Genomic DNA, 27,619 nt, shown 5'->3' with positions numbered 1-27,619 from the left:
GTTAGGGTTTATGTGTCCCTAAGAAATTAAAAGACGCCTGCTTCTTGGGAGAAAAGCAATGACAAACCTAAACAGCATCTTCAAAAGCAGAGACATCACCTTGCCAAGAAAGGTCTGTATAGTTAAAGCTATGGTTTTCCCAGTAGTGATGTATGGAAGTGAGAGCTGGACCATCAAGAAGGCTGATCGCCGAAGAATTGATGCTTTTGAATTATGGTGCTGGAGGAGACTCTTGAGAGTCCCATGGACTGCAAGAAGATCAAACCTCTCCATTCTTAAGGAAATCAGCCCTGAGCGCTCACTGGAAGGACAGATCGTGAAGCTGAGGCTCCAATACTTTGGCCACCTCATGAGAAGAGAAGACTCCCTGGAAAAGACCCTGATGTTGGGAAAGATGGAGGGCACAAGGAGAAGGAGACGACAGAGGACGAGATGGTTGGAGAGTGTTCTTGAAGCTACCAGCATGAGTTTGACCAAACTGCGGGAGGCAGTGGAAGACAGAAGTGCCTGGCGTGCTCTGGTCCATGGGGTCACGAAGAGTCGGACACGACTAAACAACAACAAAATGTGATGAAGTAGTATGTTAAAGAAACTAAGTCATAGTTCATATTCTGAATAGTTTTGTGTGTGTGTGTGTGTGTGTATGTATCTATATCCTATTTATCTATATCTACCGGTATATTGGGAGTGGTAGAGAGAGAATATAATCATGATGCTTGTGATGATTTGCAAAAGGAAAAAGTTGTGACAAAATTTGAAGTGCCATGATTTCCAAGGTAGCATTTGGTAGGTAATAAGTTGGCATGTTTCATTTATATAGGTAACTCCCCATTTGCACACATTCAATATGTGTGTGACCACACATACACACATTGCGCAGAACTCAGAAGTGACCCAAAAATGTCACAAAAAGGGGCATGGCAGAACAGAACAGGGTGTTTGCTGGCTTTTTCAATGGTCTTTCAAATATATGCAATTTCACTGATGTGTACGATGCCTTGGAACATAACCCCACATAAAGTGGGGTTGCCTGTATATCCAATAATTAATGGGCGATCATCCATTAAAATCAGTGGCCATCCATTAAAATCAGTGGACTTAATTTTGTCCCACTTGGGCTTTCTGAATCTGCACAGAGCTACTTTAGGAACTTTCTAGAGCAAGGCAAGTATTTTGGTGAGAAGCCTGCGCTCTTGAGTCTTGCTCGTGTGCATGATCAAGGGGTGTGACTTTTGCTTAGACTGCCATAGCCATGTGCATCCTGGTGAATTTTCACTTGTTCATTTCTCCTTAGAGCATGAGCTGGGCCTCTCTCCTTCTTTCACTTCTCTTTACTTTTCTTTCTAGTATTTACTTTTTTATTTTTTTGTTTTAGTTGTTTCCTTCAGTTTCTCTGTGCTGTTGCCACCCTTATGAATGAGACTATTGCTCAGAGAACATCATTTTGGAAGTGTTTGGGCTTGCAGCAGCAAGTACCTCACCACACTGATGGGTGCTGCCTGTATCCCCTGTTTGATTGACATGTGGATACCTTCCTTAGTAATTAGTAGTTTCCTCAGGGTTTTTCATCAACTTGGGGTCAAAATTCCCCATAGGATTCAATGGAAATTTTTGGCTCGTTTTGGGATAGCAAGACCTGTGTGTATTACTTTTTCTGTGTTTGAGAAGTCTCTCTTTTGATAAAATTATTAGTCATTATACCAGTCCCCATCTTATTATTCTCCTGTTTGCTTGCCTTAGCAACCAACATACCTCACACTAAGCGAAAGGAGTGAAGAGGACTTGGGACCAAACAGGCATGGAAAAATAACTTTCAAGAATTAATGCAGACATACAGAAGTGAGCAAAGACAGTAGTGCTGCTGTCTAGGCTAGCCAACCTAGCGCTCGTTAGATGTTGTTGGATTCCATGTCCCATCAGTCTCAGCCAGCAAGGCCAATAGTCGGGAATAGTTGGAGTTGTACTTCAGCAACATCTAGAGGACACTACATTGGCTTCTTCAGGTCTAGAAACACAACTATGTCACAGTTTAAGTTTTGGGAAGCTGGGACACAAATCTTGGCAAACTTGGCCAGCATCTTACTAATATAGTCAAAGAGATGGACTTAAGCCAAATTGCGGGGTGGGGTGGGGAAATACGGAAAACAGTTAAAGAGATGTAGCTGTAGCCACAGACATGTACAATGGTCCCAAGGAATGGGGAGAAGGAAGCAGGAGCCAATGGAAAGAGAGAGGATAGAAAGCAGTTGGCTTAGAGAAATGCCAGGTTACTAGTACAGTGGTACCTTGGGTTACATATGCTTCAGGTTACAGACTCCGCTAACCCAGAAATATTACCTCAGGTTAAGAACTTTGCTTCAGGATGAGAACAGAAATCATGTAGCAGCGGCGCAGCAGGAGGCCCCATTAGCTAAAGTGGTGCTTCAGGTTAAGAACAGTTTCAGGTTAAGAACAGACCTCCAGAACGAATTAAGTTCTTAACCCGAGGTACCACTGTACAGTATATTTTAAAGATGCTTGATTATGATTGGTTCTTAGTTAAGAATGGGACTTTCCTATCACATGGAGTTTGATTCCATATTTGTGTCATTATTGCTGGAAAGCTCTGGTACATATGCCTACTTCAGCACCACAATGGGAATTTAGACACAGGTGTTCAGGTACAGGCAGATTCAAATCCAGGAGGTCCTTTAGGTAACTTGCTTTAGGTAAGGGCTATAATGGTAATCACAAGCACTTTAAATTGGCACAGTTGAGTGGCATATTGCAGTGATAAGCGTTTTGCGTATAGAGCAGGTTAATAGTGCTCTACTAATTAGCAATCTCTTTCTACAATAGTTCACAGTGTTTCATCGCTGTTAGTCGTGAGCCCATCCTGTATATGCCGGATGGACTTCACTATTGTGGGCTTGGGAGGAAGAAAGCTTCCTATACACATTTGGAGGTCACTCTTCCATAGCTAGCAGTAGGAGACTTGAATGTACATAGCACTCCGGTTTTTAAAGAAAGACTTTAAAGTAAACCTTTAATTAAAATCTAGACACAAGCTTTAGTTCTGTCATGCCAGCATTCTTTTTATATAAGCTCACTGGGAAAAAATGACTAAAAGGAATACTTATTCTTTATATGTAGAAAATGGTTACCAAGAGAACAGGTGAGAATGGATGATGATTGTCATTCAGCTAATTCTATGCATGTAAAATGCAAATTCATGTCTTGCATTCACTACATGAATAACTGTAGTAGGATTACATTCCTAGTGTTTAAAGGTCTCTTTGGGTGATGTAGACTTTAATTTTCTCCAACCATTAACGATAGTTAAGGGATTATTATTACTTATATTCTACTTTCCCATACAAAATAGTTCAAAGCAGTTCAGAAGGACAGAGGTTGTAAAGATTGGGTTTCAGCACTGTGTGAACTTGCACAATAGAACACTGACCTCTCCCTCTTGCTGTAGCCTTGGTTAACAGCTACATCAGTGCTGACATTAACTGTAATTGACTTACAAGTGTATGGGTAACCATGTTAGTGTCCTATAGATGGGAGATATGTTGGGAGAAGTATGCTTCAAGTATCTAGCGTGGATAACTGACTAGCTCTGGTAAAAAGCACTCCTAATTAGCACTGCCACTGGAACCTCTGCAAACACTGCCAGTCAAAAGTAACCCTATACAGTGGTACCTCAGGTTACAGACACCTCAGGTTACAAATTCAGCTAACCCGGAAGTAGTACCTTGGGTTGAGAACTTTGCCCCAGGATGAGAACAGAAATTGCGAGGCAGTGGCACGACGGCAGCAGGAGGCCCCATTAGCGAAAGCATTCCTCAGGTTAAGAACAGACCTCCAGAACGAATTAAGTTTGTAACCTGAGGTACCACTGTACTACAGTGGTTCCCAATTAGCTAAGTACTGCAGAACCCCTGTTTTTAAAAAGCCAAGCCATGGACCCCCTACTTTGAAAATTTTGATAGTTTTCTTCAGGTGAATGGTGCTATGGACCTCCGGGGGTCTGCGGATTACCAATCTGGAACTACTGCCATACTGCAAACTTGATCAAACTTGATCAAAGAGAGCGGACTCTGTCCAAAGCAGGCTAAACCTCAATTTCTTTTAATACCAGTACAGTCATACCTTAGTACTTGAATGGAATCCATTCTGGAAATCTGTTCAACTTCCGAAAACGTTTGAAAACCAAGGCACAGCTTCTGATTGGCTGCAGGAGCTTACTGCACTCAGTTGGAAGCTGTGTAAGGTACGTCAGATGTTCAGGTTCCAAATAATGTTCGCAAACTGGAACACTCACTTCTGGGTTTGCGGCGTTCGGGTGTCAAAACGTTCAAGTTGCAAGTTGTTTGAGAACCAAGGTACAACTGTAGTTATACAGATAGTAATGAAAGCATCAAACAGCACTTCAGATAGATTTGTTTGGGATCCTGGTAGCGTGCTGCTAATCACTGAAACCATTTATTTATTAAAGTGACTATAACCAATTTTAAATTCTTATAGCAAAATATTTGGTCTTCCATCTTCATCAGTTGCTCTGATAAAGCAAATAGTGAATAAGATATAAATATCTCACTATCACTATCTCACATCTTTTAGAGCATAACAACTATGTGGTTACATTCTAGAAACATATCAGTGGTTAGAAACATAAGAATCCAGAAGCATAAGTAAGCACTAAGTCTCAAGAACCAGCAGTCTAAAAACATTCTTAAAGAAAGGCAGATTGGAGCAAATAAGCCTCTAACCATGGTTAAGGTGTGTGTGGGGGTAGAGGTGGGATCGTGCAGTCTGCTGACCCACTCCTTTAAACATGATTAATGGAGGTAAACCATCCAAAGCCTAATTTCAGAAATAATAATTTTTTCTGTTTTTTTTGTTTCCAGAGACGTGGGGCAATATCCTATGACAGTTCTGATCAAACTGCATTGTACATTCGCATGCTAGGTAAGTGTGGTTGTTTGTTTCAACACCCAGATGTATGTATATACGTGTGGCTGTCTGCTGTTAATTAGATGGTGTACACTACTGCATTTTAAAACCTTTCTGGTTTTTATTCCTCCCTCTTCAGCTTTTCACAACGTGTGTTGCTGTTGCTTGCTGTTTGGCTCTTAGTATTTCAATATTGTTTAGCACAAATTTCACACATTCGGGCACTGAGCAAATGCATAAGGTAAAGGTTATCACAAAATAGGAGATCACAGGCTCCCCAGCAATGCAGATTTAACAGAGAAGCGATGAAGGCATTGGGGTGGGTGCAACTATTAGAGAAAATATTATATTTCAACATTTCATATTGCACATTTTATGTATTAAGGCTGATATATTTGAGTAGTAACAACCTTTGCTTGCTTTAAAGGTTAGTTCTTGTAGCCGTGTTTCTTATTTCAAATGCACAAAGAGACTAGCAGAAACTTGGCACATATGAGATTAAGAATTTGTTTTCTTAAAGTTGAAGTTGAATGACTCATCCAAGCAAATATTTGTATAGGAAAGTTTCAGCTTAAACTGTAAACTGAATATTATTATGTGATAGCAATCTTGAAATAGCACAATGGTGACTGATGGGAAATGGATGAGTGGGAGGAGTTTCAATTAAAAACATTTAAATTGCTTGCTATAAATATTAAGTAAATGTTGGAGAAAATTCCAGCATAATATGTAATCAGTGTTCTGTGCCTCTTAAAAAAACAAAACAAAAAAGCAACAATTTTTGCTTAGGTCGTTGGCTTATTTATGTTTGGCAGGGACTTGTTAATAGGATTTTAGCTTTGAGATCATTGGATCATGAAGTTGCTATTGCTGAACTGTTAAATATCCTAACAGTAGTAGAAATTGATGGCCATCAGTAAGTTACACATTTTTTACCTTTATATTCTTGTAGCCTTTCTGAGCATCTCTCATTTTAATCATTCTCACAAGTAGAATAATATGTCCATTTGTGTCCATGCATTTATCTTTGTCACTCTTTGCGCTTTACAGTCCAGCCTTGGAAAATTAGCTGCTCTTTCCAGGACTCCATATGGGATACCTTCATCAGACATAGCTAGTTTTCAGCTGCACTGCAGCCATTGGTGTTTCTGCTCATTCTCCTTTTAAAAGGAATGTAATTGTTGGTGTCTGTGCTTCCATGGATCTCCTAGTGTTTACATTTGTGGAGTCAGCTTTTCCTTACCATTCAATGTAAACCAGTTAGCTTCTGTTTGGATTATTATATACTCTTTCACAGAGTTATTTTGAGCTATTTGGATAAAATTCAGTAGCCTTATGTACTATTAATTAAATATGTACATGTAATATCAATGAGTATCAGATCTTTAGCACTAATAGTCATTTACGATCTTTTAATTTTGAAGTTAAAGTTTATGGAGATAAATCATATTATAAAGGGGGGATTAAACCATTCCATAGTCATTATACATTATATGATACAAGGGAAAATTATGGATTTTCTTAGAGACTAACATCAAATCCAGTTATTTTATTAACAGAATTATATATCATTAAATGATATTTTATTGGGGCTACACTATGAATTACACAAAAGTTTGAAGGGGCAGCAACATTGGTTTAGCTTGCTGATAACACCCTTGTGTATTGCGATGTAAGCAAAGGGGTCTTTAGCCCACCAACTTCCTTCTGTGTGAGCTGAAGGGTGGTCTTTAAGTCAGAGTAGATCCACTGAAAGCAAGTATTTTCTGAGTATGATTTGGTTGGATGTCCCTGTTAAGAGTTGTCTCCCAGAACTTCTGTTTTGTGTCTGAGTTTAGATATAGTCAAATAGAGGTTTAAACTCATATGCAGAAGAGCTCTGCCAAAGCCTCTGTTGCTGCTCACAGTGGCAAAGAGGCTGTTTAAATAGCCCCATAGGAGTAAATTTTTGAGTGCTTAATAAAAGGGGGCCTTGGGATTTGGGGCTGGGCTGGGCTCATATAGCTTCAAGGGAATGAGCTTGCAGGTCACCAGTTGCCTACTCCTATTATAATTGACTTAGGTGTTCTATTTTGTGATGGTACTGATGTTTGAAAGTCATTTTAAAAACTTTTCCTTTCCATCCAGACTACATAGCCCATGAGGGGATTGTTAATTGTGTAGCAAAAGCAACTTTCCTTATTCTATTTATCTTTAGTGACTGTGGAGGTATATTTGCACAGCAGCCTATTTAATTTATATGTGTCAGGAGATAACATAGAAAGTTTTAAACTGTATTGTGGAATTGTTTGTACCCTGCCCTGGAGCTTATGATAAAGGGTGGGTAATAAATTGCAACTAAATAAATAGAGATAGTTTATATACTCCAGTTTAACTAAGGATTTGTTCAGTCAGAATTCGTTCTCAAAGTTATACTAACAGTGAAATCAGAAATGGGTCATAGGGCTTGCCTGACTCTTCCACTTCTGTGCTAACTGGGAGAGCTTGTATCAGTTGGACTATGCAGTCTCTAGTTCAAAGAAACAGAGAAGTTAATCTGAAACCAGTGTATAATAGAGAATCTATTGGTCCAAAATGCTGATGAAATTTTGATAAATAACTTGGGGGCAACTGTAGATTTTAAAAAATGCAGACTAAACTAACACATGCAAATGCTATTCTATGAAATAACTAGATTACTCTCGTAAAAACATTGGCGTTCAAAGCAGGTAGAATGAGGAAAGAACATTATGCAAGTCATAACTGCTATAAATGCATAACTGCATAACTGTCTATAATCTTGGATAATTCTTGGACAACAGGTGAGGTCCCTGCAGATTGGAGGTAGGCAAATGTTGTCCCCATCTTTTTAAATATAATTTTTATTAACAATTTCTTAGTTTACAAAAACATGTGCATTGTCTCTTTGGGTAGCGGGGGGTGGGGTGGGGAGACCCAGGTAACTACCAACCAGTGGTGAGCTTGACATTGATACCTGGAAGGTTCATAGAACAGATAATGAAACAATTGGTCTGTGAGCACTTAGAAAAGGATGTTGTGATTACCAAGATCCAGCATGGGTTTCTCAAAAACAAGTCATGCCATTTCTTGTTTTGATAGCATTACAAACTGGGTGGATCAGGGGACTGCTGTGGACATAGTGTATCTTGATTTCAGTTAGGCATTTGACAAAGCCCTTCATGATATTCTTGTGGAGAAGCTGGTAAAATGTGGATTGGACAAGGTAACTGTTAGGTGGATTTGTAGCTGGTTGATAGACTGAAACCAAAGAGTGATCACTAATAGTTCCTTGTCATCCTGGAAAAAAAAGGGACAAATGGGGTGTTATTCAACAGTGGAAGAAACTCCCATGAGAGGTGGTGGACTCTCCTTCCTTGGAGGTTTGATGGTCATGTGTCATGTATGATGTAGCTGAGATTCATGCATTGCAGGGGGTTGGACTAGCTGACCCTCTGGGTCCCTTCCAACTCTAAAATTCTATGATAATATATTGTTATATTGATCAATTATAAAAGATAAGTGCAAGTTAATTGTCTTCAATCTATCCACTTTGAATGCTGACTTATTTTTTTAAAAAGATATCTAACATATCATAGAATGGCATTGTTAAATACTGATTTTATTCTGCATTTGTTGGTGTTCAATCTCTCACACATTTATTGCATGATTGGATAATCTGTATAGATCCTTCTTTGGAGTCCAGTTTACTTCCATTCTCTTTCAGTTTTGATGCTGCTGTCCTTCTGTTTTTTGGATCTATAGTATGGCCATTATGATTAAATTTTATTTATCACTACATGTGCAAGTTGAGGAGTGAGTATTGTCTGAAGAAGTCCTAAGTAAGCCCTTATGTCTATATTTTATTTAGTCAATAATCTGTTGTGGAATAAATGTAATTTGTGAATGCTATTAAAAGAAATACATACCTTACTTTATATCTAACAGTTGATAGCTACTCAGTTGCAGTTTAATTATTTTTCACAGGACATAATCCCTGGTATAAGTAAACAAATGGGCACATGCTACTTTAAGTGGTCTACTAACAGTTTTGCTTATTAAAAACCCTCTCTTCTGTTTGATAGCATGGTATTTTGCAGAATCTTGTAAAACCTTTTAAAATGTAATAAAAATTATTTAAAAGAAGTACCCACTCTCTCCCAATTTATTCACTTGATATTCCAAGAGGAAAACTGTATACTGTAATAGACATCCTTAGTTATCCTTTCCTTACTTGAGGTTGCATCTGTTACCAAGGAAAGTGCCCATTCTCTCTCTATTGCTTGGTATTTCAGTTATTTCTGGTGTGTTTTTTTTTAAACATTTTCTCTGTTCCTTCTGTGCTAGATATATAGGGTGATACCAAGTCCTAGTCATACTCAGTCTATTCATTGAATCAAATGGATTTAGGTTACTTAACTCAGCAGGTTTCAGTGGATCTACTCCGAATATGATTTAGTTGGCTATAATCTACCCCCCCTCCATTATATGAGCTACTTAGATACAACTTGTGCAAAATTATATCCTGGATAGATATTTAATTATGTCCTCTCATTCTAAAGTCCTTTATCTTGTGGATTTTCCCTCCCCCACTCTGGAAAAGTAAACAAGTTGGAGGAATAATTGTGTTGGTCTAGTTTGCTGTTCTTTGGTTTTTTCCAGGATTTACCATTTAAGTTTTTTTTAAATTCCCTTTGTCTTTGTCTTCCCTGCAGTTCAAACTTTTTTTTTTAAAGGTCATGGGAATTGAACGTATTCTGAATGGAAGCTGGGTTCTCTACTATTGGGAACCTGGAATTCTCACTATTTAAATAGGTAATGGTACAATAATTACTAGAGCAGGGCAAAGGTATATGCAAATCCTCCTAGCTCGCTGGTGTTCCAACAAGTGCTACTATGCAGCTCAATCATCTGTCCTGGTACTGACTGTTGAAGCAGCTGGATTAGTCTGTCATAGGCCAATACTTCTTCACTTGGGTGGTGGCATCTGCTACTGTCTTTTACAGGAGGCAAATTCCCTTCCAGTCCTCAAGTACACTAACTCTCAAACTTTAGAGAGCTAACAATTAAAAAAGAAGGATAACACTTCTAAACTTAAAGAGTAACAGAAAGAAACACAGATGCCAACAGCAGCACTACTGTTGCCAATTCAGAAATATATGCAAATATATGCAAAACTTTTTATTAAGCCAGGAGAGATGGTTTTTTTCCTGGTATACTTCGTATCTTGGGGCAGTGACTTTTAAAGGCCTCCACTTCCTACTCATAGATATCCTTAACTTCAGTGAGGGGAACTCTGAGCAGGACCTGCCCAGAATATCTTATTAGAAGGAGGTATTTGTCATATAGAAAGTGCACTGGAATGAAAACCTCCCAAAAACTGAGGTAAAAGACATGTAGGTTGTTTTAAAACAATAAAAGGAAAATTACCATATTTTTCGCCCTATAGGACGCACTTTTTCCCCTCCAAAAATGAAGGGGAAATGTGTGTGCGTCCTATGGGGAGAATGCAGGCTTTCGCTGAAGCCTGGAGAGTGAGAGGCGTCGGTGTGCACCGACCCCTCTCGCTCTCCAGGCTTCAGGAAGCTATCCGCAAGCCTCGCGGGCAGCCTTGCGGGCAAGGCTCGCGCAAGGCTTGCGGGCAGCAGTCTGCAGCCCGAAGCATGGGGCACGTTGCGTAGCACGCCCCGTGCTTCGGACAGATGTCAGCAAGCCTTGCGCGCCCGGCAGGAGGTCCCGCCGGGCGTGCAAGGCTTGGGCTGGCAGCCTGCAGCCCGAAGCAGGGGGCGAGCTGCGGAGCCTGCCCCCTCCTTCGGCCAGATGTCCGCAAGCCTCGCGTCCCCGGCGGGAGGTCCTGCCGGGCGCAAGGCTTGGGGCGGCAGCCTGCAGCCCGAAGCAGGGGGCCAGCTGCGGAGCCCGCCCCCTGCTTCGGGCAGATGTCCGCAAGCCTCACGCGCCCGGCGGGAGGTCCCGCCGGGCGCGCAAGGATTGGGGCGGCAGCCTGTTCTGGGGGCTGGGTCGGGGGAAGCTCAGGCTTCCCCCGCGCCAGCCCCTGCGCCTGGGGGGGAAATAAATTTTTTTCCCTTTAGTTCCCCCCAAAAAACTAGGTGCGTCCTATGGGGCGGTGCATCCTATGGGGCGAAAAATACGGTAGGTGAACTGGCTATGTCTAGACAATAAACGTAGGTGGTGTAGTATATTTTACTGCTAATGAGTGGGACAACCTGATTAAGTGATACTACTTAAACATGCACCACGTAATTTGCTCTAATTACCAATTGCTGAGGGTGATGCTAGCAGAGTGAGTGATTTGTCCTGGGACAGTGTGTCTTACTAGGCAGTAGTAGTACACTGATCAGCTTTAGCTAAGTACGTAAATGGAAGTGGTCCTTGAACTTGAGAAAGCATATCCTTCGTGAAGCACTGCTTTTTGAAGAGCTCAAACATAGGGAGAAAAAGAACATTCTGACTTTTGAAACCAAGCAGTGGAATAAGCAAATAATGAGTGGAAAAAGCAAAATATTTAAGACAATGACTCTGAAATTCAGACCTTTTAAAAATCCCAAGTAAGTTTTTGTAGGAACATCTTATTTGTAATTGAGTTCATTATCTGTTTAGGGTCAACTTAGATGCAACACTGTGGTGAACAGTTAGTGCACAAACACTCTGGCATTCTTTCCTTATATCTGATACTAAAATGCTTGATCAGTGCCTTCCCTGGTTCCACTCGCATTTGAATTTCCAAAATTTTGGTAACAGGCTTAGATGCCATGGTGAAAATTATTAATATTAACACTTAACATTTTAAGCACTTTGTATGTTAAGATAATAAAAGTATAAGACTCCTGTCTACTAGCTCACAATCTCAAGAGGCGCAAGACAGAAGGAAAAAGGAAGGGGGGGAGCATTGGAACAGCTGTTATTTCACTAGTTAGTAGAAGGGACCAAGTTGGTTACTCTCACTTGCCATGATGATCTCCTTGGAATAGGGCTGCCCAAGACATTTTGTGTGAATGAATATCTACACCAGGAACAAGCAGGGAATAAAGATGTACATTGGGAGCAAGGCAGGGAATCAAATCAACATTACTTGACAGTTGAAGCGGGAATCAAAGTCTGTCGTGGAGGACAGGGCTCCTTCTCTGAATCACACTGGGCAGGTGTGGATCCCAGGAGACCCCAGAGGGCAGTGCCTGTCATTTCCTCCCAAGTGTGAGAAGAGACCAGAATCACCTCCTATTTGCCAAGAGTCCACTGTATAGGGGGCATGGGGTGGGGAGCCTGCCAAGGACGCAGCAGATCTGGCCTCCAAGGAGTGTGTTGCAGCAGCAGCAGCAGCAGCAGCAGGCGGCAATGTATTTGTTGGCGGCCAGATCTGCTGCCCCTTGTGGATCCTGCCACCCGAGGCAGTTGTCCCACCTTGCCTTAAGGGTGGGCAGGGCTGGCCCCACCCTGGAAGACAGGACATACAGTCCATGGTCTGCTGGCTGGTGACAGAGGTTAGAGTTATATCTATTACTGTGAAATTGTGACAACATCCTCCTGAGGATATGTTTTTATAACTGGTGCTTGCAAAACTCGGGGTGCTTAAATTTGATGCAGTGTTATATAAAATGCTACATTTGAGGTTGCTTTTTGTCTTTGAACGTGTCTTCTGTGTAAAGCAGAGCAAAACTTTTAAGATAACAATATAAGTAACAAAAACATTTTATTGAGTTGGAAAAAGATGGATCCAAAATAGTCTATGCTTTGTAAGAAGGAACAATTTTCACTTCCAGCTGCAGCACTGAATGTGAATTGTAGGGGAAGGCAAGGGGGTAGCACAGTGGGCTGAAGTAGTTGGTGGCTCCTGAAAGCCCATGTACATGCCCAAGCCATCAGATGCAAATGTAATGTGGAATCCACAATTCAGTGTTGTAGCCATTTATAGTAATAGTTTATTATCAATGTTACAAATTTTTTTTTGTTCTCAATACAGATTGTATCTTGTCTGTATTGTAATCTGAAATCTAGCTTTAATTCTATTTCTCGGAGAGTTTAATAAAACTCAGCTTAAACACATTCAGTAGCCAAAGTTTGATTTCTCACTGTATATTTGCCAATTTCCATGCTGAGCATAATGGCGTGCTCTTTAATGTTGCAGTAAATGGTAATAAATCTGACAGATAAGTGTATATTGTGGCTACAGTAAAACACACAGAATTGAATCAGTGCTTATGATTGAAATATGCTATATTTACCAACATTAAATTTTGTACCAATAGAACAGAGGTGGGGAAACACATGCATGGGGGCCAAATGCAGACTTCCAAACCTCTCTATTGGGTCATTGGCACTCTTCACATGCCACACCCGTCACCAGCTTTTTTTCACTCTCTCCTTGCGTGTTTTTGCTTAACTGGAATGTGTTCTTGAACTCTTAATAATAAGCTTAATAATGAGCTCTTAATTGAGTATGTGTGTTTGTGTAGAACCTAGCCAACTGTACAAAGGTAATTTTTTCTTGGTCATCCTGATAAATAATGTTTATTGGGGAAAGGACAGGGGAATGTGACCCTGTTATTCTTCCTAGGTCTCTCAGTTGCTTTTGATACCATTGATCATAGCAGCCTTCTGAGCCAACAGTGGGATTGGTATTGGAGGCATTGCGTTACAGTGGTGATGGTCTTTTGGCTCCCTGGTAGTTGTGATGTGGGCTGCTGCAGGGTATAATCCTGTCCCCAATGCTGTTTAACATCCATATGAAGCCATTGGGAGTGGTCAGTAGGAAATGAGGATTGAGGTATGCTGATGATATCCAGCTTTACTTCTCTGTAGCATCTGAACCAGGAGATGCCAGGCAAGCCCTGGACTGGTGCCTGGGTTCAGTGGTGGGATGGATGAGGGCCAATAAACTAACTCTGAATCCTGGTGAGACAAAGGCACTGTGAGTGGCTCCCAAGTCCAGATAATTGGTCAATTGCCTGTTGTAGATGAGGTCATAGGTCCCCTGAAAGAGCAGCCTAGTAGTCTGGGGGTGCTCCTGGATCCATCTTCATTGCCAGAGGTCCAGGTGACCTCAATGGCGAGGAGTGCTGCCTTTTAAGACCGCTAGCTGCAGCTGGTGCAAAATACTGTATGGTTACTGGGACAGGATGTAGCCAACACACCCCACTGTTGAAAAAATTACATTGGCTACCAAGTAGCTGCAGGGCTACATTCAAGGTTTTAGTTTTGGTGCATAAAGCCCTATACAGTCATACCTCGGGATAAATATGCTTCAGGATAAGTATTTTTGGGTTGCGCTCTGCGGCGACTTGGAAGTAACGGAGCGTGTTACTTCCGGGTTTCGCTGCTCGTGCATGCGCAGATGGTCAAAATGACGTCAATCGCATGTGCGGAAGTGGCGAAAGGTGACCTGCACAGATGTGCTGTCGCGTCTTACTTTCTATTCAGGATACGAATGGGGCTCCGGAATGGATCCCGTTCACATCCCAAGGTACCACTGTACAGCTTAGGTATAGAATACCTGGCAAAATAATATTATCCTATATATGCCTAATCAGTCACTGCACTCTGCAGGTGAGGGCCTCCAACAGGTACCATCTCATCAGGATATCTGTTCTACACAGCGTAACAATTGGGCCGTTAATGTTGTGGCACCTACCATTTAAAATCTCTCCCCTTTGACAGCTGCTGTTTGTTTTCTTTTTGTCCTTCCTTTCTTAAAGAAGCATTTTAAGTTGAGATCTTCCCCAGTCTTCAGCTGTATTGGAATTGTTTTAAATATCACTCGTTTCATCACACGTTTGCTGCCCTGGTCTCCTTTGGGAGGAAGGGTGGGATATCAATTTAATAAATAAGTAAATAATTTGTTTAGATTTTACCAGTGCCATTTAATGCATAGATAGAGTTTGGCATAACATGAGCTAGCCTTAAACCTCAATCAATAGACGTGTCAAATGCACAGTGCTAAAAGTTCATAAAATGCTTATGTAAATGTCTCACAACTCCAGTTCCAGATACTCCTTAGCCATTATGACATTTTGATTTCCATGTGGTGTTTTAGTGCCCCTATACTTTGAATCAAGTGAAATACAGATTTTTTTTTTTATTATAAAAGTATGTGGAGTCAGTTTTACCACTACAGTGGTGCCTCGCAAGACGAAATTAATTCGTTCCGCGAGTCTTTTCGTCTTGTGATGTTTTTCGTCTTGCGAAGCACGGTCCATCGCAACTGCGCCTCTTCAAGCGGCTTTAAGAAAAAAGGGAACAAACTCGCAAGACGTTTTCGTCTTGCGAAGCAAGCCCATAGGGAAAATCGTCTTGCGAAGCATCGCAAAAAACGAAAAACCCTTTCGTCTTGCGCGTTTTTCGTCTTGCGAGGCATTCGTCTTGCGAGGTACCACTGTACAGTGATACCTTGGGTTGCAAACACCTCACGTTACAAACATATCGGGTTACAGACTCTGTTACCCAGAAATAGTACCTTGGGTTAAGAACTTGGCTCCAGGATGAGAACAGAAATTGTGCAGCGGCAGCAGGAGGCCCCATTAGTTAAAGTGGTACCTCAGGTTAAGAATGGCTTCAGATGAAGAACGGACCTCTGGAATGAATTAAGTTCGTAACCAGAGGTACCGCTGTATTGTGGTGACTGACAGAACTTAAAAATACACCCACATAAAATCCTAGGGATTGAAGTGTCCATGAAAAATGCTGCTCAGTTTCTTTTCATGGATGGGATCCAGTGTTATGCCTGCTCACACCATGGGTCTACTACTTCTCCTTCCCCTATAGTCCCTCTCATCTACCGCAGTGATGTAGGAAACCCGTTGGAGCAGATTTTGAGGGCTTGTAGGGTGCTGGAATATGGGGATAAGAGAAACCAGAAGACCTGCTGTGCAAGCAGATTTCTGTAGTGGATGCAGACAAACATAACTACAGATGCTTAGCCCAGAATTTGCTCTTTTCATATTTTGTAAGAAAAGAGAAAATGGGTTATTTGAAAACAATATTTTCATAATCATAATCAATGGACTTTAGGTGATCCCTTTACTCCTATAGGAATGAATTTCCAAAATACGTTGTTGAAGGTTTCTTCAGGTATTTTTATAACCAGCCAGCTCTAGCAGCTAAAAACATACACCAGGCAGTGGCTAAGAAATGAACACATTTGCGGAGAATGGAATGTAACAACTGCTGACTTTGTCATTAATGTGCCACTAGCCAGTGGACAAAGTAAGGAAAACTGTGGCCCGTTGCAAGGAGGGAGACTGACAAGAAATTCCCTCAAGATTCTTTACTGACAAATTCTGGAATATCAATACCAACTAGCATTTTTGGTTCTTAAGAGAGAAAGAAGATGATTCTCCCTTTTTTAAAAAAATGCTGTAGTGAAGTTTTGGCTCATAGGCCTAAATAGGTCTGCCAGGGTCAAAGCGTAAGCAGCATTTCTCTTACACTAAATCTTAGCACTAAGATTAAAGATAAGCTTTTTTCTGCTCTGACTAGTTGAATTTTGAATCAGATGATATATAATGTCAGGTAACTGACAGCTGAGCAATCCTGCCCACCAGTCAAAATAGCCTGTAGAGTGTTGGCCAGTTCTGAATTTGACCCTCTGTGCAGATTAGATTATTCACCCTTGCTTTAATGCAGAATGTTGCAGCAATCTTAGGCCACAAGTTCAAGCCTGAGATCATCATTATAACAAAAATGCTTGAGATCATTTCTTTCATTATAATGAAAGTAAAAGTGGTATGGATACTTGTGAAGTGATGAGTCTCTATACCACATTAAAACACTTAATGAAATGGGGGCCACTAATGTATTTTTTCAAATGTAGTAGACATTACCTGTTTAAATGCCAGTACTGTTTAGAAGCTAACAGCCACAATGGAGTGAGTTTGGAGTTGGTTATACTGTACTCTGAGATGAATACAGAAACATAGTCATATTGTCTGAGATGTCAAGGGAGGAAGCTTCAGAATTGGTAGGGCCTTCCACCAGGACAGCATAAAAGAGGAAGCTATTGCTTCTGTTGTTAATGCAGCAACAGAAAATTGCAGCAACAATGTGCTTCATGTAACCATTTTGTCTGTTCTACTCACGCAGTTGTGAAATGTGCTGCTTGAGTAATGTGTGCTATGGTTGCAAGGTCTGTAAGATTTGTTGTTGCAGGTAATTCACAACTCATGATTATTGCACAGTTATACTTGTGTAACTGTTATAATATGTATGTTAAAAGCGCAGTATGTTTTATGTTTTAAAAACTGTGGGGTCAGTTAGATCCTACAAACTGTTCTTGTAGCTTTATGTACTTTGAGTTGTGGGGTATTGTTGACCCTGATAATTTATCAGCAGGTTTTTTTTTATACTGAAAATAAAGTTCTCAATGAAGGCATACTTTAGCTTGCAAATGGTGTCATGCTTAATATAGTTTTATTGGGGCACATTTGACTCAAAGATTGTAATTTGAGGGTTTTTTTATGTTGACAGCGCTAAGCTCACATAGACCCTCCCCAACTTCCCTTGTCAAAGCAAATAATAATTTGCCATTATGGCTGATCAAACTATGATTTGTGCAAGCCAAATTAAAATTTAAAACAAATGAGGAAGTTGGGGTAGGAGTGAGTGTGTTGGTCAAAGGCTAGTTCACATAACATGGTTTGCTGCTATTTCCAAACTGGATAATACCGTGAGCTGTTCAGTTGTAGCAAGAAGCAAAATAAAATTCTATGTTCTCGTTTAGTTATTTTCACCTCATTATGGTGATAAAGCATAGCAGATGCAACTTCATCTATGTACTTATGGCTAGATTTGATGAGGTCGGAAAATTTTATGGAGAGCATGCAATTGCATGTTTGAAAGATTTTAAAGACTTTGTTTTGAACTATCATCTTTAAAATAAAAGGCATTGATCAGGGCATTTAGTAGGTTCACTGTATGACTGTTACACTACATACAGAAACATCTACACCTTGCAACTGTGCTTGGTTGCAATTTTCTCTGTAGCTCTTCGACACGGTGTATTTCACTTTTGACCCTATTTCTAGGAGATGTACGAGTAAGAAGTCGGGCAGGATTTGAAACAGAGAGAAGAGGTTCTCATCCATACATTGATTTCCGTATTTTTCACTGTAAGTATTTAAATAATAGCAGAACAGTAATAAAGGGTTCCATTTGTGTTTGGCTGTGGGGCTTCAAATAATTGATGGCTGATTTAAAATGGAAATTTACATAATTTTTTTCATTTCCCTGCAAATAATACAGTATCTGTTTGGAGAAATTAAGAATTTACACAGTAATATATATATATATATATATATATATATATATATATATATATATATATATATATCTCCATGTGCTACAGAGGTGAAAATAAACTGTTTCTTTTAAATTAATGAATAAAAGGTCCATATTCTCCACGGTGCTATGCAGTCAGCTTGATATGAAGCTGGTCTGTTTCATATTCTTATTCCCAAGTATGTAACCAATACACCAACAATACCTGTGCACCAATAACTTCTTTCTGTATAACTGATAGAAGAAAATTCTTATGTAGCTATGCATGCTGAATATTAAAAGTAGGTTGGATTCCAGAGATGCAATTACTCAGCTAACTGGACACTGTTGGAAGATATTGACTTTTTCTAATTCCCCCTGCTGCCTCCCCTGAAAATTTCCTCTGAAAATCTGCTGTGGTAAGGGGGAATCCTTCAAAACAACATGGGAGATGACATGGGGAAAGGTGAAATTGTTAATTGTCTCCCCTTCACCTCTCTTGGATCAGACTTGCTTTTGTGAATAGAGTGAGCCCTCTGTGGAGGGGCAAGTCTGTATTCACTCCATTGCCTATGCTGTTGTAATTCATTTGGTAGAGCTTTCTTGTTTAATTGAAAATTCCAATGGTAAAACTTCTCAGCAATACAGCTTTTGGTTTCTAGCAGAATCTTGCTCCCAGTAATTCAGGTTTCCTGAAGTTTAGCTTATCTATTTTTTCTGCAACATGAAGCCTGTTTCAATAAATACTCAAAAAACAGAGCTGAACCTAACTGCAGTGCATGGAGTCTTCATCTACAATGTCAGGTGTTAAATTTTTATTTTATTTTCCCATTTTGTGTTGATTGTTTTATGTACACCACTTAGAAATGCACATAATTAACCTGTATGCCAATGTATTGAATAAAAGAAGAGAAAGTAGTTTAAATTGCAAAATAACCTCCTCTTTGTGATATTCTTCTCTCCCCCCTCTCCCTAAAGTTAAGAACTGAAAGATATGACAAAGAATGAATTATCTTTGTCTGTTTAAGCAACCATTATCTTTAGATGGAAGTGGAGATATTTGTCCTTTGGCATGAAGGTTTGAGAATAACATTGACAAGTTTCTTCAGAAAGAGAAATCATTCACTATCCATAAGTAGTAGCACAACAATGGAATGGTACTTGATAGGCCTTGGTAAGACATTCAAAGCAATTTTTTCAGATGCAGTTATCCCCATAGTTTCCCTCTTGGGCAATACTACACCAAACACTAACTTTGCACATATATATTTCTTATTTGAAAAATTATTTGATTAATTTTCTTATCTTCAAAATGAAGATGCATCCATATTCCACAAATATTTTAAAATGTTTAGTTTGGTCTGAATGCTGCTTCCTAATGTTGATGTTTCTGAGAAGACTTGGCTTGGCTTCAGCTGGACATTGTATAAAGAAGCAGCATTATGCCTGAGATGTTTTTCTTCCAAGGGATACTCTTAAAGGCTTATATAAATTTGCAAAAACATCCACCTGATCTCCCACACATTCTGTGTGCAAAGCTTTATTTATAAAATGCTTGTGCTACTTAATATAATAATAACATCTAAGTTGTTTCTGTTGATATAACAATTAGTAACATTTTATAAAAGCTAAATAAAAAGTAATACAAAAGTATAAATTGCAAATGAAACTCAGCAATGTGCAAGGAGAAAATTTAAACTTTTGAGTTGGAGTCCAGAAAAGCTTGAAACAGTCAGGTCATTACTGTCTTTGCATTCCAATTATCTGATGGAGGGTATGTGAGAAGCTGGGATGCCAAACTGTGAATAACTTGGGGTCTAACTACTTGGAAGAGTGCCTCTCCCTGTATAGTCCTGTCCTGGATGTTAAGGTCTGCCATGAAGGCCCTTCTTAGCATCCCGACCACCAGGTATTATATATTATGCAGTGATGTAGGAGAGGGCCTTCTTCCTGGTGGTGCCAGTTTAAAACATGGTTGTTCACCTCAGCCTTTGATAAAGATGCCTTTAATGTGTAGCTGTAACTTTCAGCTGATGTACGTTGTTTGATGGTTTAGTTAATTTTATTTATTGTAAATTAACATTGATTTTATACGTGTTTGTTGTTCTCTACCCCTTTCTGGAGATCACGTGGTGCATGGTGGGCTATCAGTATTTGAAATAAATAAAGTGGAAGAGCAATATTGAAAAAGTTTGTCAGTTGACATGATAACACTTGTCTGAAGGGCTGTTGCATAGTAAAGGGCAAATACTTGGTGCTGCTTCAGTGGGCAGGAGTAGATGTAATGGGCTTAATTTACAGGAGTTAAGATTTTGGTTGAATAGTAGGATAAACTTATTGACAATGGAACCAATTAACTAGAGGCATGGTGGGTTTTGCCTTGCTGAAGATCTTCAAGAAGAGATTGGACAGCTGAATCTTCTTGCTCCGGTTTCCTGTTTCTTTAAGAACCTCATGCTGGACTTTTGTCACAGTTGTGGAGACAGGACCAGACACTGTTTTCCAGAAATTAAAGTTTGTAGCATTCAACTTGTGTTTATAGTCACAGAAGTCTCTTAAATTCCAATAAGGTACTTTTTAAAAGTCCCATGCCCTCATCTATCTTTCTTCTTTTTTTTAAAAAGGCTTGCCTTTTCCAAACAGAATTAACATATGAAATACCAGTTTCCTTCTGTAACAAGTGATGAGCAAAGTTTGAATCTTATAATGAACTGCATATTCAATTAAAAACGTGTTCTGTTCCATAGAGGTAATATTCTTGTTCCCTGGTCGTCTGCTAATTCTTACCGTATTTTTCTCTCTATAACACTCACATTTTTTCTCCTAAAAAGTAAGGGGAAATGTCTGTGCGTGTTATTGAGCGAATGTGTGGTCCCTGGAGCCGACTGGCCCGAGTACAGGGGCAAAAATCAGGCAAAAATCAGATCGCGGAGGAGGGAAGGCTAAAGAGAGGAGGTTGCTGCTTTCCTGCATTCTGCCTTAGGGTCTTACTGCCCACTGTTTTCGGTTGCTGTGTTTGCTCAAACTCCAGCCCCCCCGGCTCAGGTTCCGTCAGCTAGGAGCGCAGCCGACAGCCACCTCCTCCTCCTCTCCGTGCTCCGCTGCTGCTGCTGCTGCTGCTGCTGCTGCTGCTGCTGCGTCCAGCATCGCAGGCAGCCGGAAAATGCAGGTGGGAGAGAGAGAGAAAGAGAGAGAGGGGGGGCTGGCTTGGGTGGGTGGGGGGAAACTTTTGCCTTCCTTTCCTCCCTCCCGTTAAACCCCTCTCCTGCATTGTTAGCCAGCTGCTTCTCCGCATGCAGGAGAAACATGCAGGTGGGATAGAGAGAGAGTGCTGGCTTGGGTGGGTGGGGGAAAACTTTTGCCTTCCTTTCCTCCCTCCCGTCAAACCCCTCTCCTGCATTGTTAGCCAGCTGCTTCTCTGCACACCCCTCTCGTGCTCCTTGTCCCTTCTGTGTTTTTCCTTCCCTCCCCACTTAAAACGTGGTTACAAAGCACGGATCCACATGGATCCTCAGGATCTTTGCATTGGGTCACCCCAAATTCACCATCAGATCACATAGCATGTCCATGGCTACAGCCTGCACCAAAAAAATCACGCACCCACTGTTCCCTGGGGCCACAATGGTGCAAAAACGTGGTTACAAAGCACAGATCCACATGGATTCTCAGGATTTTTGCATTGGGCTACCCCAAACTCACCGTCAAATTACATGTCTGTGGCCACAGCATGAAGCACAAAAATGATACATCCACTGTTTCATTCAGAATTTTTTTTTCTTGTTTTCCTCCTCTAAAAACTATGTGCGTGTTATGGTCAGGTGCTTGTTATCGAGTGAAAAATACGGTAATTTTGAACTGAACAGATGGAGAATTTATCTCTAAAAATTGAGACACAAGCAGAGGGCTTTCTAATTTCTTCCTCAATGTAAACAGCAATAGAGGGTTTCTCAGGGTTCTCCTCTTACATTCCCACACTGCTCACTCCCCTACACAAAGCAAGACAGGTGAATTGAAGTGAGCAGCCAAAGCATGTAAAGGAAGAGTGCTTAGCAGTTGCTGTTGTTTATCTCTACTCCAGTGCATCATTATTAGGGTGCAGGTTTTGTTAGCTACGGTAAATCTTAGGAGGCTGCCTTATGTTGAATCATACTGTTGGCCCGTTTAGGTCAGTATTGTTGTATTTGGAAGCAGCTCTCCAGGATTTCAGAGAGGCCCACATGGAGGTGTTGAGAATTAAAACTCTGACTTTCTATGTGCCAAGCATGTGCTTTATCATTGATGTATGCTCCTTCTTTTAAATGCCAATCCCAGATTATGGTATTTGTGCTAGGGGTGTGCAAAACATTTGGACAAATGAATAATGGGGCTGCTTGGGGCTTGTCTAAATCAAGCAGGATATCTCTGAAGTGTCCTAGACCAAAGCAGGGCGTTCCAAAGTGCTTCAGAGATGTGGTTGCTGCAGACAGTGTGTCTGCAAAGATGGAAACCTTTCTCCTGAACCTTGCCATTAAAGGAAAGGCGTGCGTACTTGGGTGGGAGGGAGGAAGAAGTCCTTTGTGGCTGATGGGTCTTGATTCTGATCAAATAAAATGATTTTACCAGGGTGCTTCAATCACAATGCTTTGGGGAAGGAATGTTAAAGTAATTTATCACTTTGTTCTTCTATCTCCTGTCCTATAATTGTTGTTCTGGGGGTGCTTGCTTGGAACACAATCAGCATCCATTTCTCTGTGTCCACACATTCACTCCTGTCAAATTAACATTGCACTTTCTATGGGCAGAATCCAACTGATACGTCTAGTGCGAGGATTTCCATGTGTGACATAACTTCCCTTCCCTTTCATCTTCTACCCTCTCCCCTGGTCCTCCAAAAATCGGCTCAGAAGGATTGGGGCAAATGCATGCATTTAAGGGGGCATGCAGGGAGAGGAGAGGAGAGGAAGGGAAGTTCCTTTGTGCAGGCCAAATTCCTTGCACTAGCAGATCTACTTAGTTTGATACCACCCTATAACTTTGGGTGCCAGTTGAGCAGAACACAAGCCTGAAGCTGCATTTTTCATTAATCAGAACTTTCTAGCCTCTGCTCTCTTCTTTTTGAAATTTTGCAATTACTTTCCTTGGGCACCTCTATAATGTATGACATAGGGGAGAAAGCAGATCTCCCCTCCTAGAAATCAACTTTAAAGGCAACTAGTACAAAACCCCCTAGACCTATTTGTTGATAATTAGGCTAGGTTCTTACACTGGGGTACCTCTTTCCATGTATGTTATATTTTAATGCAGTTCCTCACAAAGCAATGGGGGAAAATTAAGTAAATCTGTTTTACCCAACCTCAAATTGTTAAGGTTTCGTTGCAGGAAAACTACTACAGCTATCCAGTGCAGTGAATTCATTCCCTCAGAACTGGCAATGATGCTTTCAGTTATCCCTCTAAATAAAAATACTATTCCTTTTGGGGGGGGAGGGGGCAGTATCACATTTTAAAGGTGCCCAGTAGAGAAAATCCATGAACCTCTTAGAAATTCAGCTGATTTTATCTGCTCGAGATGGATAATAGGTCTGCAAATTTCATTCATTTCTATCAAAACAGAAAAAGTTGAAACTATTTTTAAAAAATTCCTCATGAATGTGAATGGAAGGAGCACAAAGCTTCATTTTTCTCCCAATCAGGTTTTGAATTCAGACCCTGAGCTCAATTTTACAACTTATGAATTGGTGTAAACAACAGCAGCAGCATGTTGGTGTATAATAGTGTGTAAACAGACTAAGTTTGTAAAGGGTGCTTTTGATCATTGAAACATTAGTTGAGTTGGAGCATAGAGATATTGAGTGTGTGGAATTTATAATTTTAAAGCTCAACCTATTGTATATTAATATTCAAAAATGGTTATCTTGAGATATACAGTATGCTCACAACTTATGCACATTTAACTTGTACACATTCAGCTTGCTTGGCAATGAAAAAAATTAAAAAGGGGGTTGGGAAGAGGGTAGTTGTCCAGGAAAAAAGACTTTGGCAGTCCCACCCTCCATTAAACCCAATGTGTTTTGATTATGTACAACTTTGACTTTAGATGTGATCTACAGAACATATACCCTGCATAAGTTGTGGGCTTACTGTATTTACCTTTTTATATGCTTTCCCATATTTCTCCACTTTCCTCTTCTTCCTCCTATTTGAGTGACTTATTTCATTTGGGCTGATGGTGTTTATTTTTAAAACAATAATGTGTTCTTTCCCTGTTTTCTCCAGTTTGCATGCTTCTTGTGTTATACTTTTTCACTTGGATACATCCCCAAATAATCAGTGCTGCTTTGGTGTTATTATAGACAGACACAGACTCATTATTTCATTCGTGTAGGTCTTTTAAAAACTTGTTCTAGAATGAATGGAAGAGAACTTTTCAAACCTTAGGTTCCGATAAAAAAACAGACTGACTGGTTTTTATCTCTGATCAGGATCATGGGATCTTTAAGTAGAGGTGAAAGATTTAAAATCCTGTGGAAATGTCAAGACATTGCCTTGTAAAAAGAGAGCCTGGGGAAGATGAAAGGTTGTGTTCTTGTGAGAACAATGTGTCTTATTAGCAATGAAGAGTGCTGAAATTCACTTTTTAGTATGTTGCTAGGAGCATGTGTAAGGTTTCCAAACTGCTGTCTACTATTTTTGATTAGCTAAAATTAATGTTTCATGTGTAAACTTGGAAGGGTGGGTAGGGTTATACTGTAAATTCTTCTTTTATTTTGGGAAGGATAAAAACAAAATGGATTTCAGAATTTGCTTTTCACACTATGAAGTGTAGCTGTCTTAGACTTAGAGGATTTGATGTTCACCACATAATTAACGTTTTTATTCCACTGAAGGAAGCAGACGAAAGAACCTTGAATTTAACAAACTAGATCCATTATTAATAGTTCACAAACTGAAAACACAATAAAACCCACAGGGCAGTTTACAACATAAAACCACAAAATGAGAACACAAAATACATAATAAAAGCAAAAACAAAAATGTAAACAAACCCTTCCCACAAAGGCCATAGAATGTTAATGAACTAAATGCCTGGATATAGAGAAACATTTTTGTCTGCCCCTAAAGATGAAGCTGCCAGGCGATCCTTCTAGTAAGTAAACCTGTAGTGCAAACCATTGCAGAGGTGGAGAAACTTCAGCTGTGTTGGCTCTTCTTTGGTTTCTTTTTTACTAAAACCCCAAGCCAAGTACAAAAGATATATAGTTGAATTAAATAACATTGTGCCTCTGAGTCCATTCAAACCTAGGAATTAATTCCACTACAAAACTGAACTGAGCTCATGGTCCTTCCACACAAAAAGCTTTCTTTTAGCTTTATTTCAGCATCATAATTTAGATGGGAAAGTTGTTTTGTTGAAATTGTTAAACAATTGGGAGTAAACAAAAAAAGATGATCTACTGCAAATCATCCTGAGATATCCGCATTCTGCCTTCTGTACACCCTTGAGTTAGTGAATTTAAGAAATTCTGTTTTTATTCTGAAGTCTGTATTTGTTTCATATTGGAGAATTGTACAGTATAAGATAATTCCTTATACTGTAGTTACAGGTAGGTAGCCGTGTTGGTCTGCCGTATTTGAAACAAAATAAAAAAAATCCTTCCAGTAGCACCTTAGAGACCAACTAAGTTTGTTACTGGTATGAGCTTTCATGTGCACGCACAAAAGGTATCTGAAGAAGTGTGCATGCACACAAAAGCTCATACCATTAACAAACTTAGTTGGTCTCTAAGGTCCTACTGGAAGGAATTTTTTTATTTTGTTTCGACTACAGCAGACCAACCCGGCTACCTACCTGTAACTACAGTATAAGATTTTAGTTCAGAGAAAGCAAGAAATACTTTAGTTCCCTTTTCATGCTAGCTTTTTGGAGGGTGGCCTCTTCCCATGCTATTCAGGTAATGTGGGGCACCCTTGTTCTGTGGGAATCCAGATCCTAGAAGAGAAGATTCTGGTGTTTGGGTAATCCACAATGTGATCTCCTGTAGGATGGGCTGGAGTTTCTCATACACTCTTGAGAGGCCCAGGAAGGAGGTGACTTGCAGTGACTCTCATGACAGAGCCCCAGGGGGACAGAGTGTACTAGTAAAAGATGAAGCAGAACAGTTGTTTTCCTGACCAAATTGTCTCATAACTCCATGAATATTAGGAATGGTCTGTGTTGGGGAGTGGTTGTAGTGCTTGTAAGGGACCATAGCAGGAACAAATAGTAAAATGAAAAGTACACTTTGGAAATAAGTGCTTTCTGCTTGGTGCAAATGAAACAGCACCTAGAGACTGGGAGCAGGTATGGGATTGTTAACTCCCTTTCCTACCCACCTCTTTATGTGTTAGTTCCTCACTCCCATCACTCTCCATCTCAGTTTACTGTTAATGTTTAGTGATGCTTAACTCTGTTTCAAATTTAACCTGTGCATAATCCTAAGATTCATTTCAGAACTAAACCTTCCCAGTGTATTTTACTTTTTGGTAGTGTTATGTCTGATGCAGATCTCAATAATTTATTCACTGTAATACATCAAACTATAATACATCAAATATACCACAGTAGTGATTTGCTAACTTAATCTTGAAACTGATTTTAACATGGGATTGGGTTTTGTAAATCCACGTTAACAGTTTAGTTGCAATTATATGATAATTGTAGTACAAGGATAGCCATTACAAGCCTAACAAGTTTTCCAATAGCTTTGGTGTGTTTGGAATTCAAGAGTTGGACCCTAAGATCCCCTGAATGAAGCTCCTTTTATGGAAAACATGTTCCCAGCATCTTGTAACAGAAGGGGGACCATGCTTTTCACCATTCCCTTCCTACACCTTTTTGCAGGTGCTTGCACTTTCTGGAACTGTGCTGTGAATCCTCCAGAATAGCAGGGAGAAGTACTGGTGGGGTGGGGGTGCTATAGTGAAAGGGAAATGGCAAAAAATAAAATAAAAAATGTCTCCTCCCTTCTGTTAGTGGTTGACTTTGATAGCTGTAACCCTAAATGTGCAGTACTGTTTTAGGTTGCCATGGTTCTATTTATAAATATGCTGAGGTTAGGGTTAGGTTAACCTGTGTGATCACGGTGCAGAACACAATGCTTGAACTGAATGCTGTTCTTATAGATCTATTTTTAAATGTTTTATAGATTCATCATGCATTTAAGACTCTTTATTTCCCCCCTCAGCAAATTCTGAAATTGATGTTTCTGTGTCTGCAAGAAATATACGAAGGTTACTGAGTTTCCAGCGGTACTTGAGATCTTCCCGTTTCTTCCGTGGTATCACTCTTCCAAATTCTTCAAACATTTTAGATGATGATTATAATGGACAAGCTAAGGTCTGTTTTTGAAACTACCATATAACTTTGCCATGAAAAAAATATTGATGTGTGTTAAGATCTG

The 27,619-nt window shown here is 40.1% G+C and overlaps 1 protein-coding gene across 3 annotated transcripts in view; it reads left to right on the top strand.

Moving 5' to 3' along the window:
• The window catches only part of PDE7A (phosphodiesterase 7A), a 53,223-nt gene that overhangs the window by 9,940 nt on the left and 15,664 nt on the right, over positions 1–27,619 (top strand). Inside the window, exons 2-4 of one of the 3 annotated variants that reach the window (XM_083623371.1) lie at positions 4,893–4,953; positions 17,970–18,053; positions 27,404–27,555. In XM_083623371.1, the coding sequence (XP_083479497.1) occupies positions 4,893–4,953; positions 17,970–18,053; positions 27,404–27,555 (297 nt within the window). Of the gene's footprint in view, positions 1–4,892; positions 4,954–17,969; positions 18,054–24,734; positions 24,757–27,403; positions 27,556–27,619 lie in introns of those variants that run through there. The other 2 variants (XM_083623372.1, XM_083623373.1) reach the window with 2 other exon arrangements.

Source organism: Podarcis filfolensis (genome assembly GCF_964270895.1).
Source record: "Podarcis filfolensis genome assembly, chromosome: 7".
Classification (NCBI taxonomy): domain Eukaryota; kingdom Metazoa; phylum Chordata; class Lepidosauria; order Squamata; family Lacertidae; genus Podarcis; species Podarcis filfolensis.
This window is presented reverse-complemented; position numbering and strand designations above follow the sequence as displayed.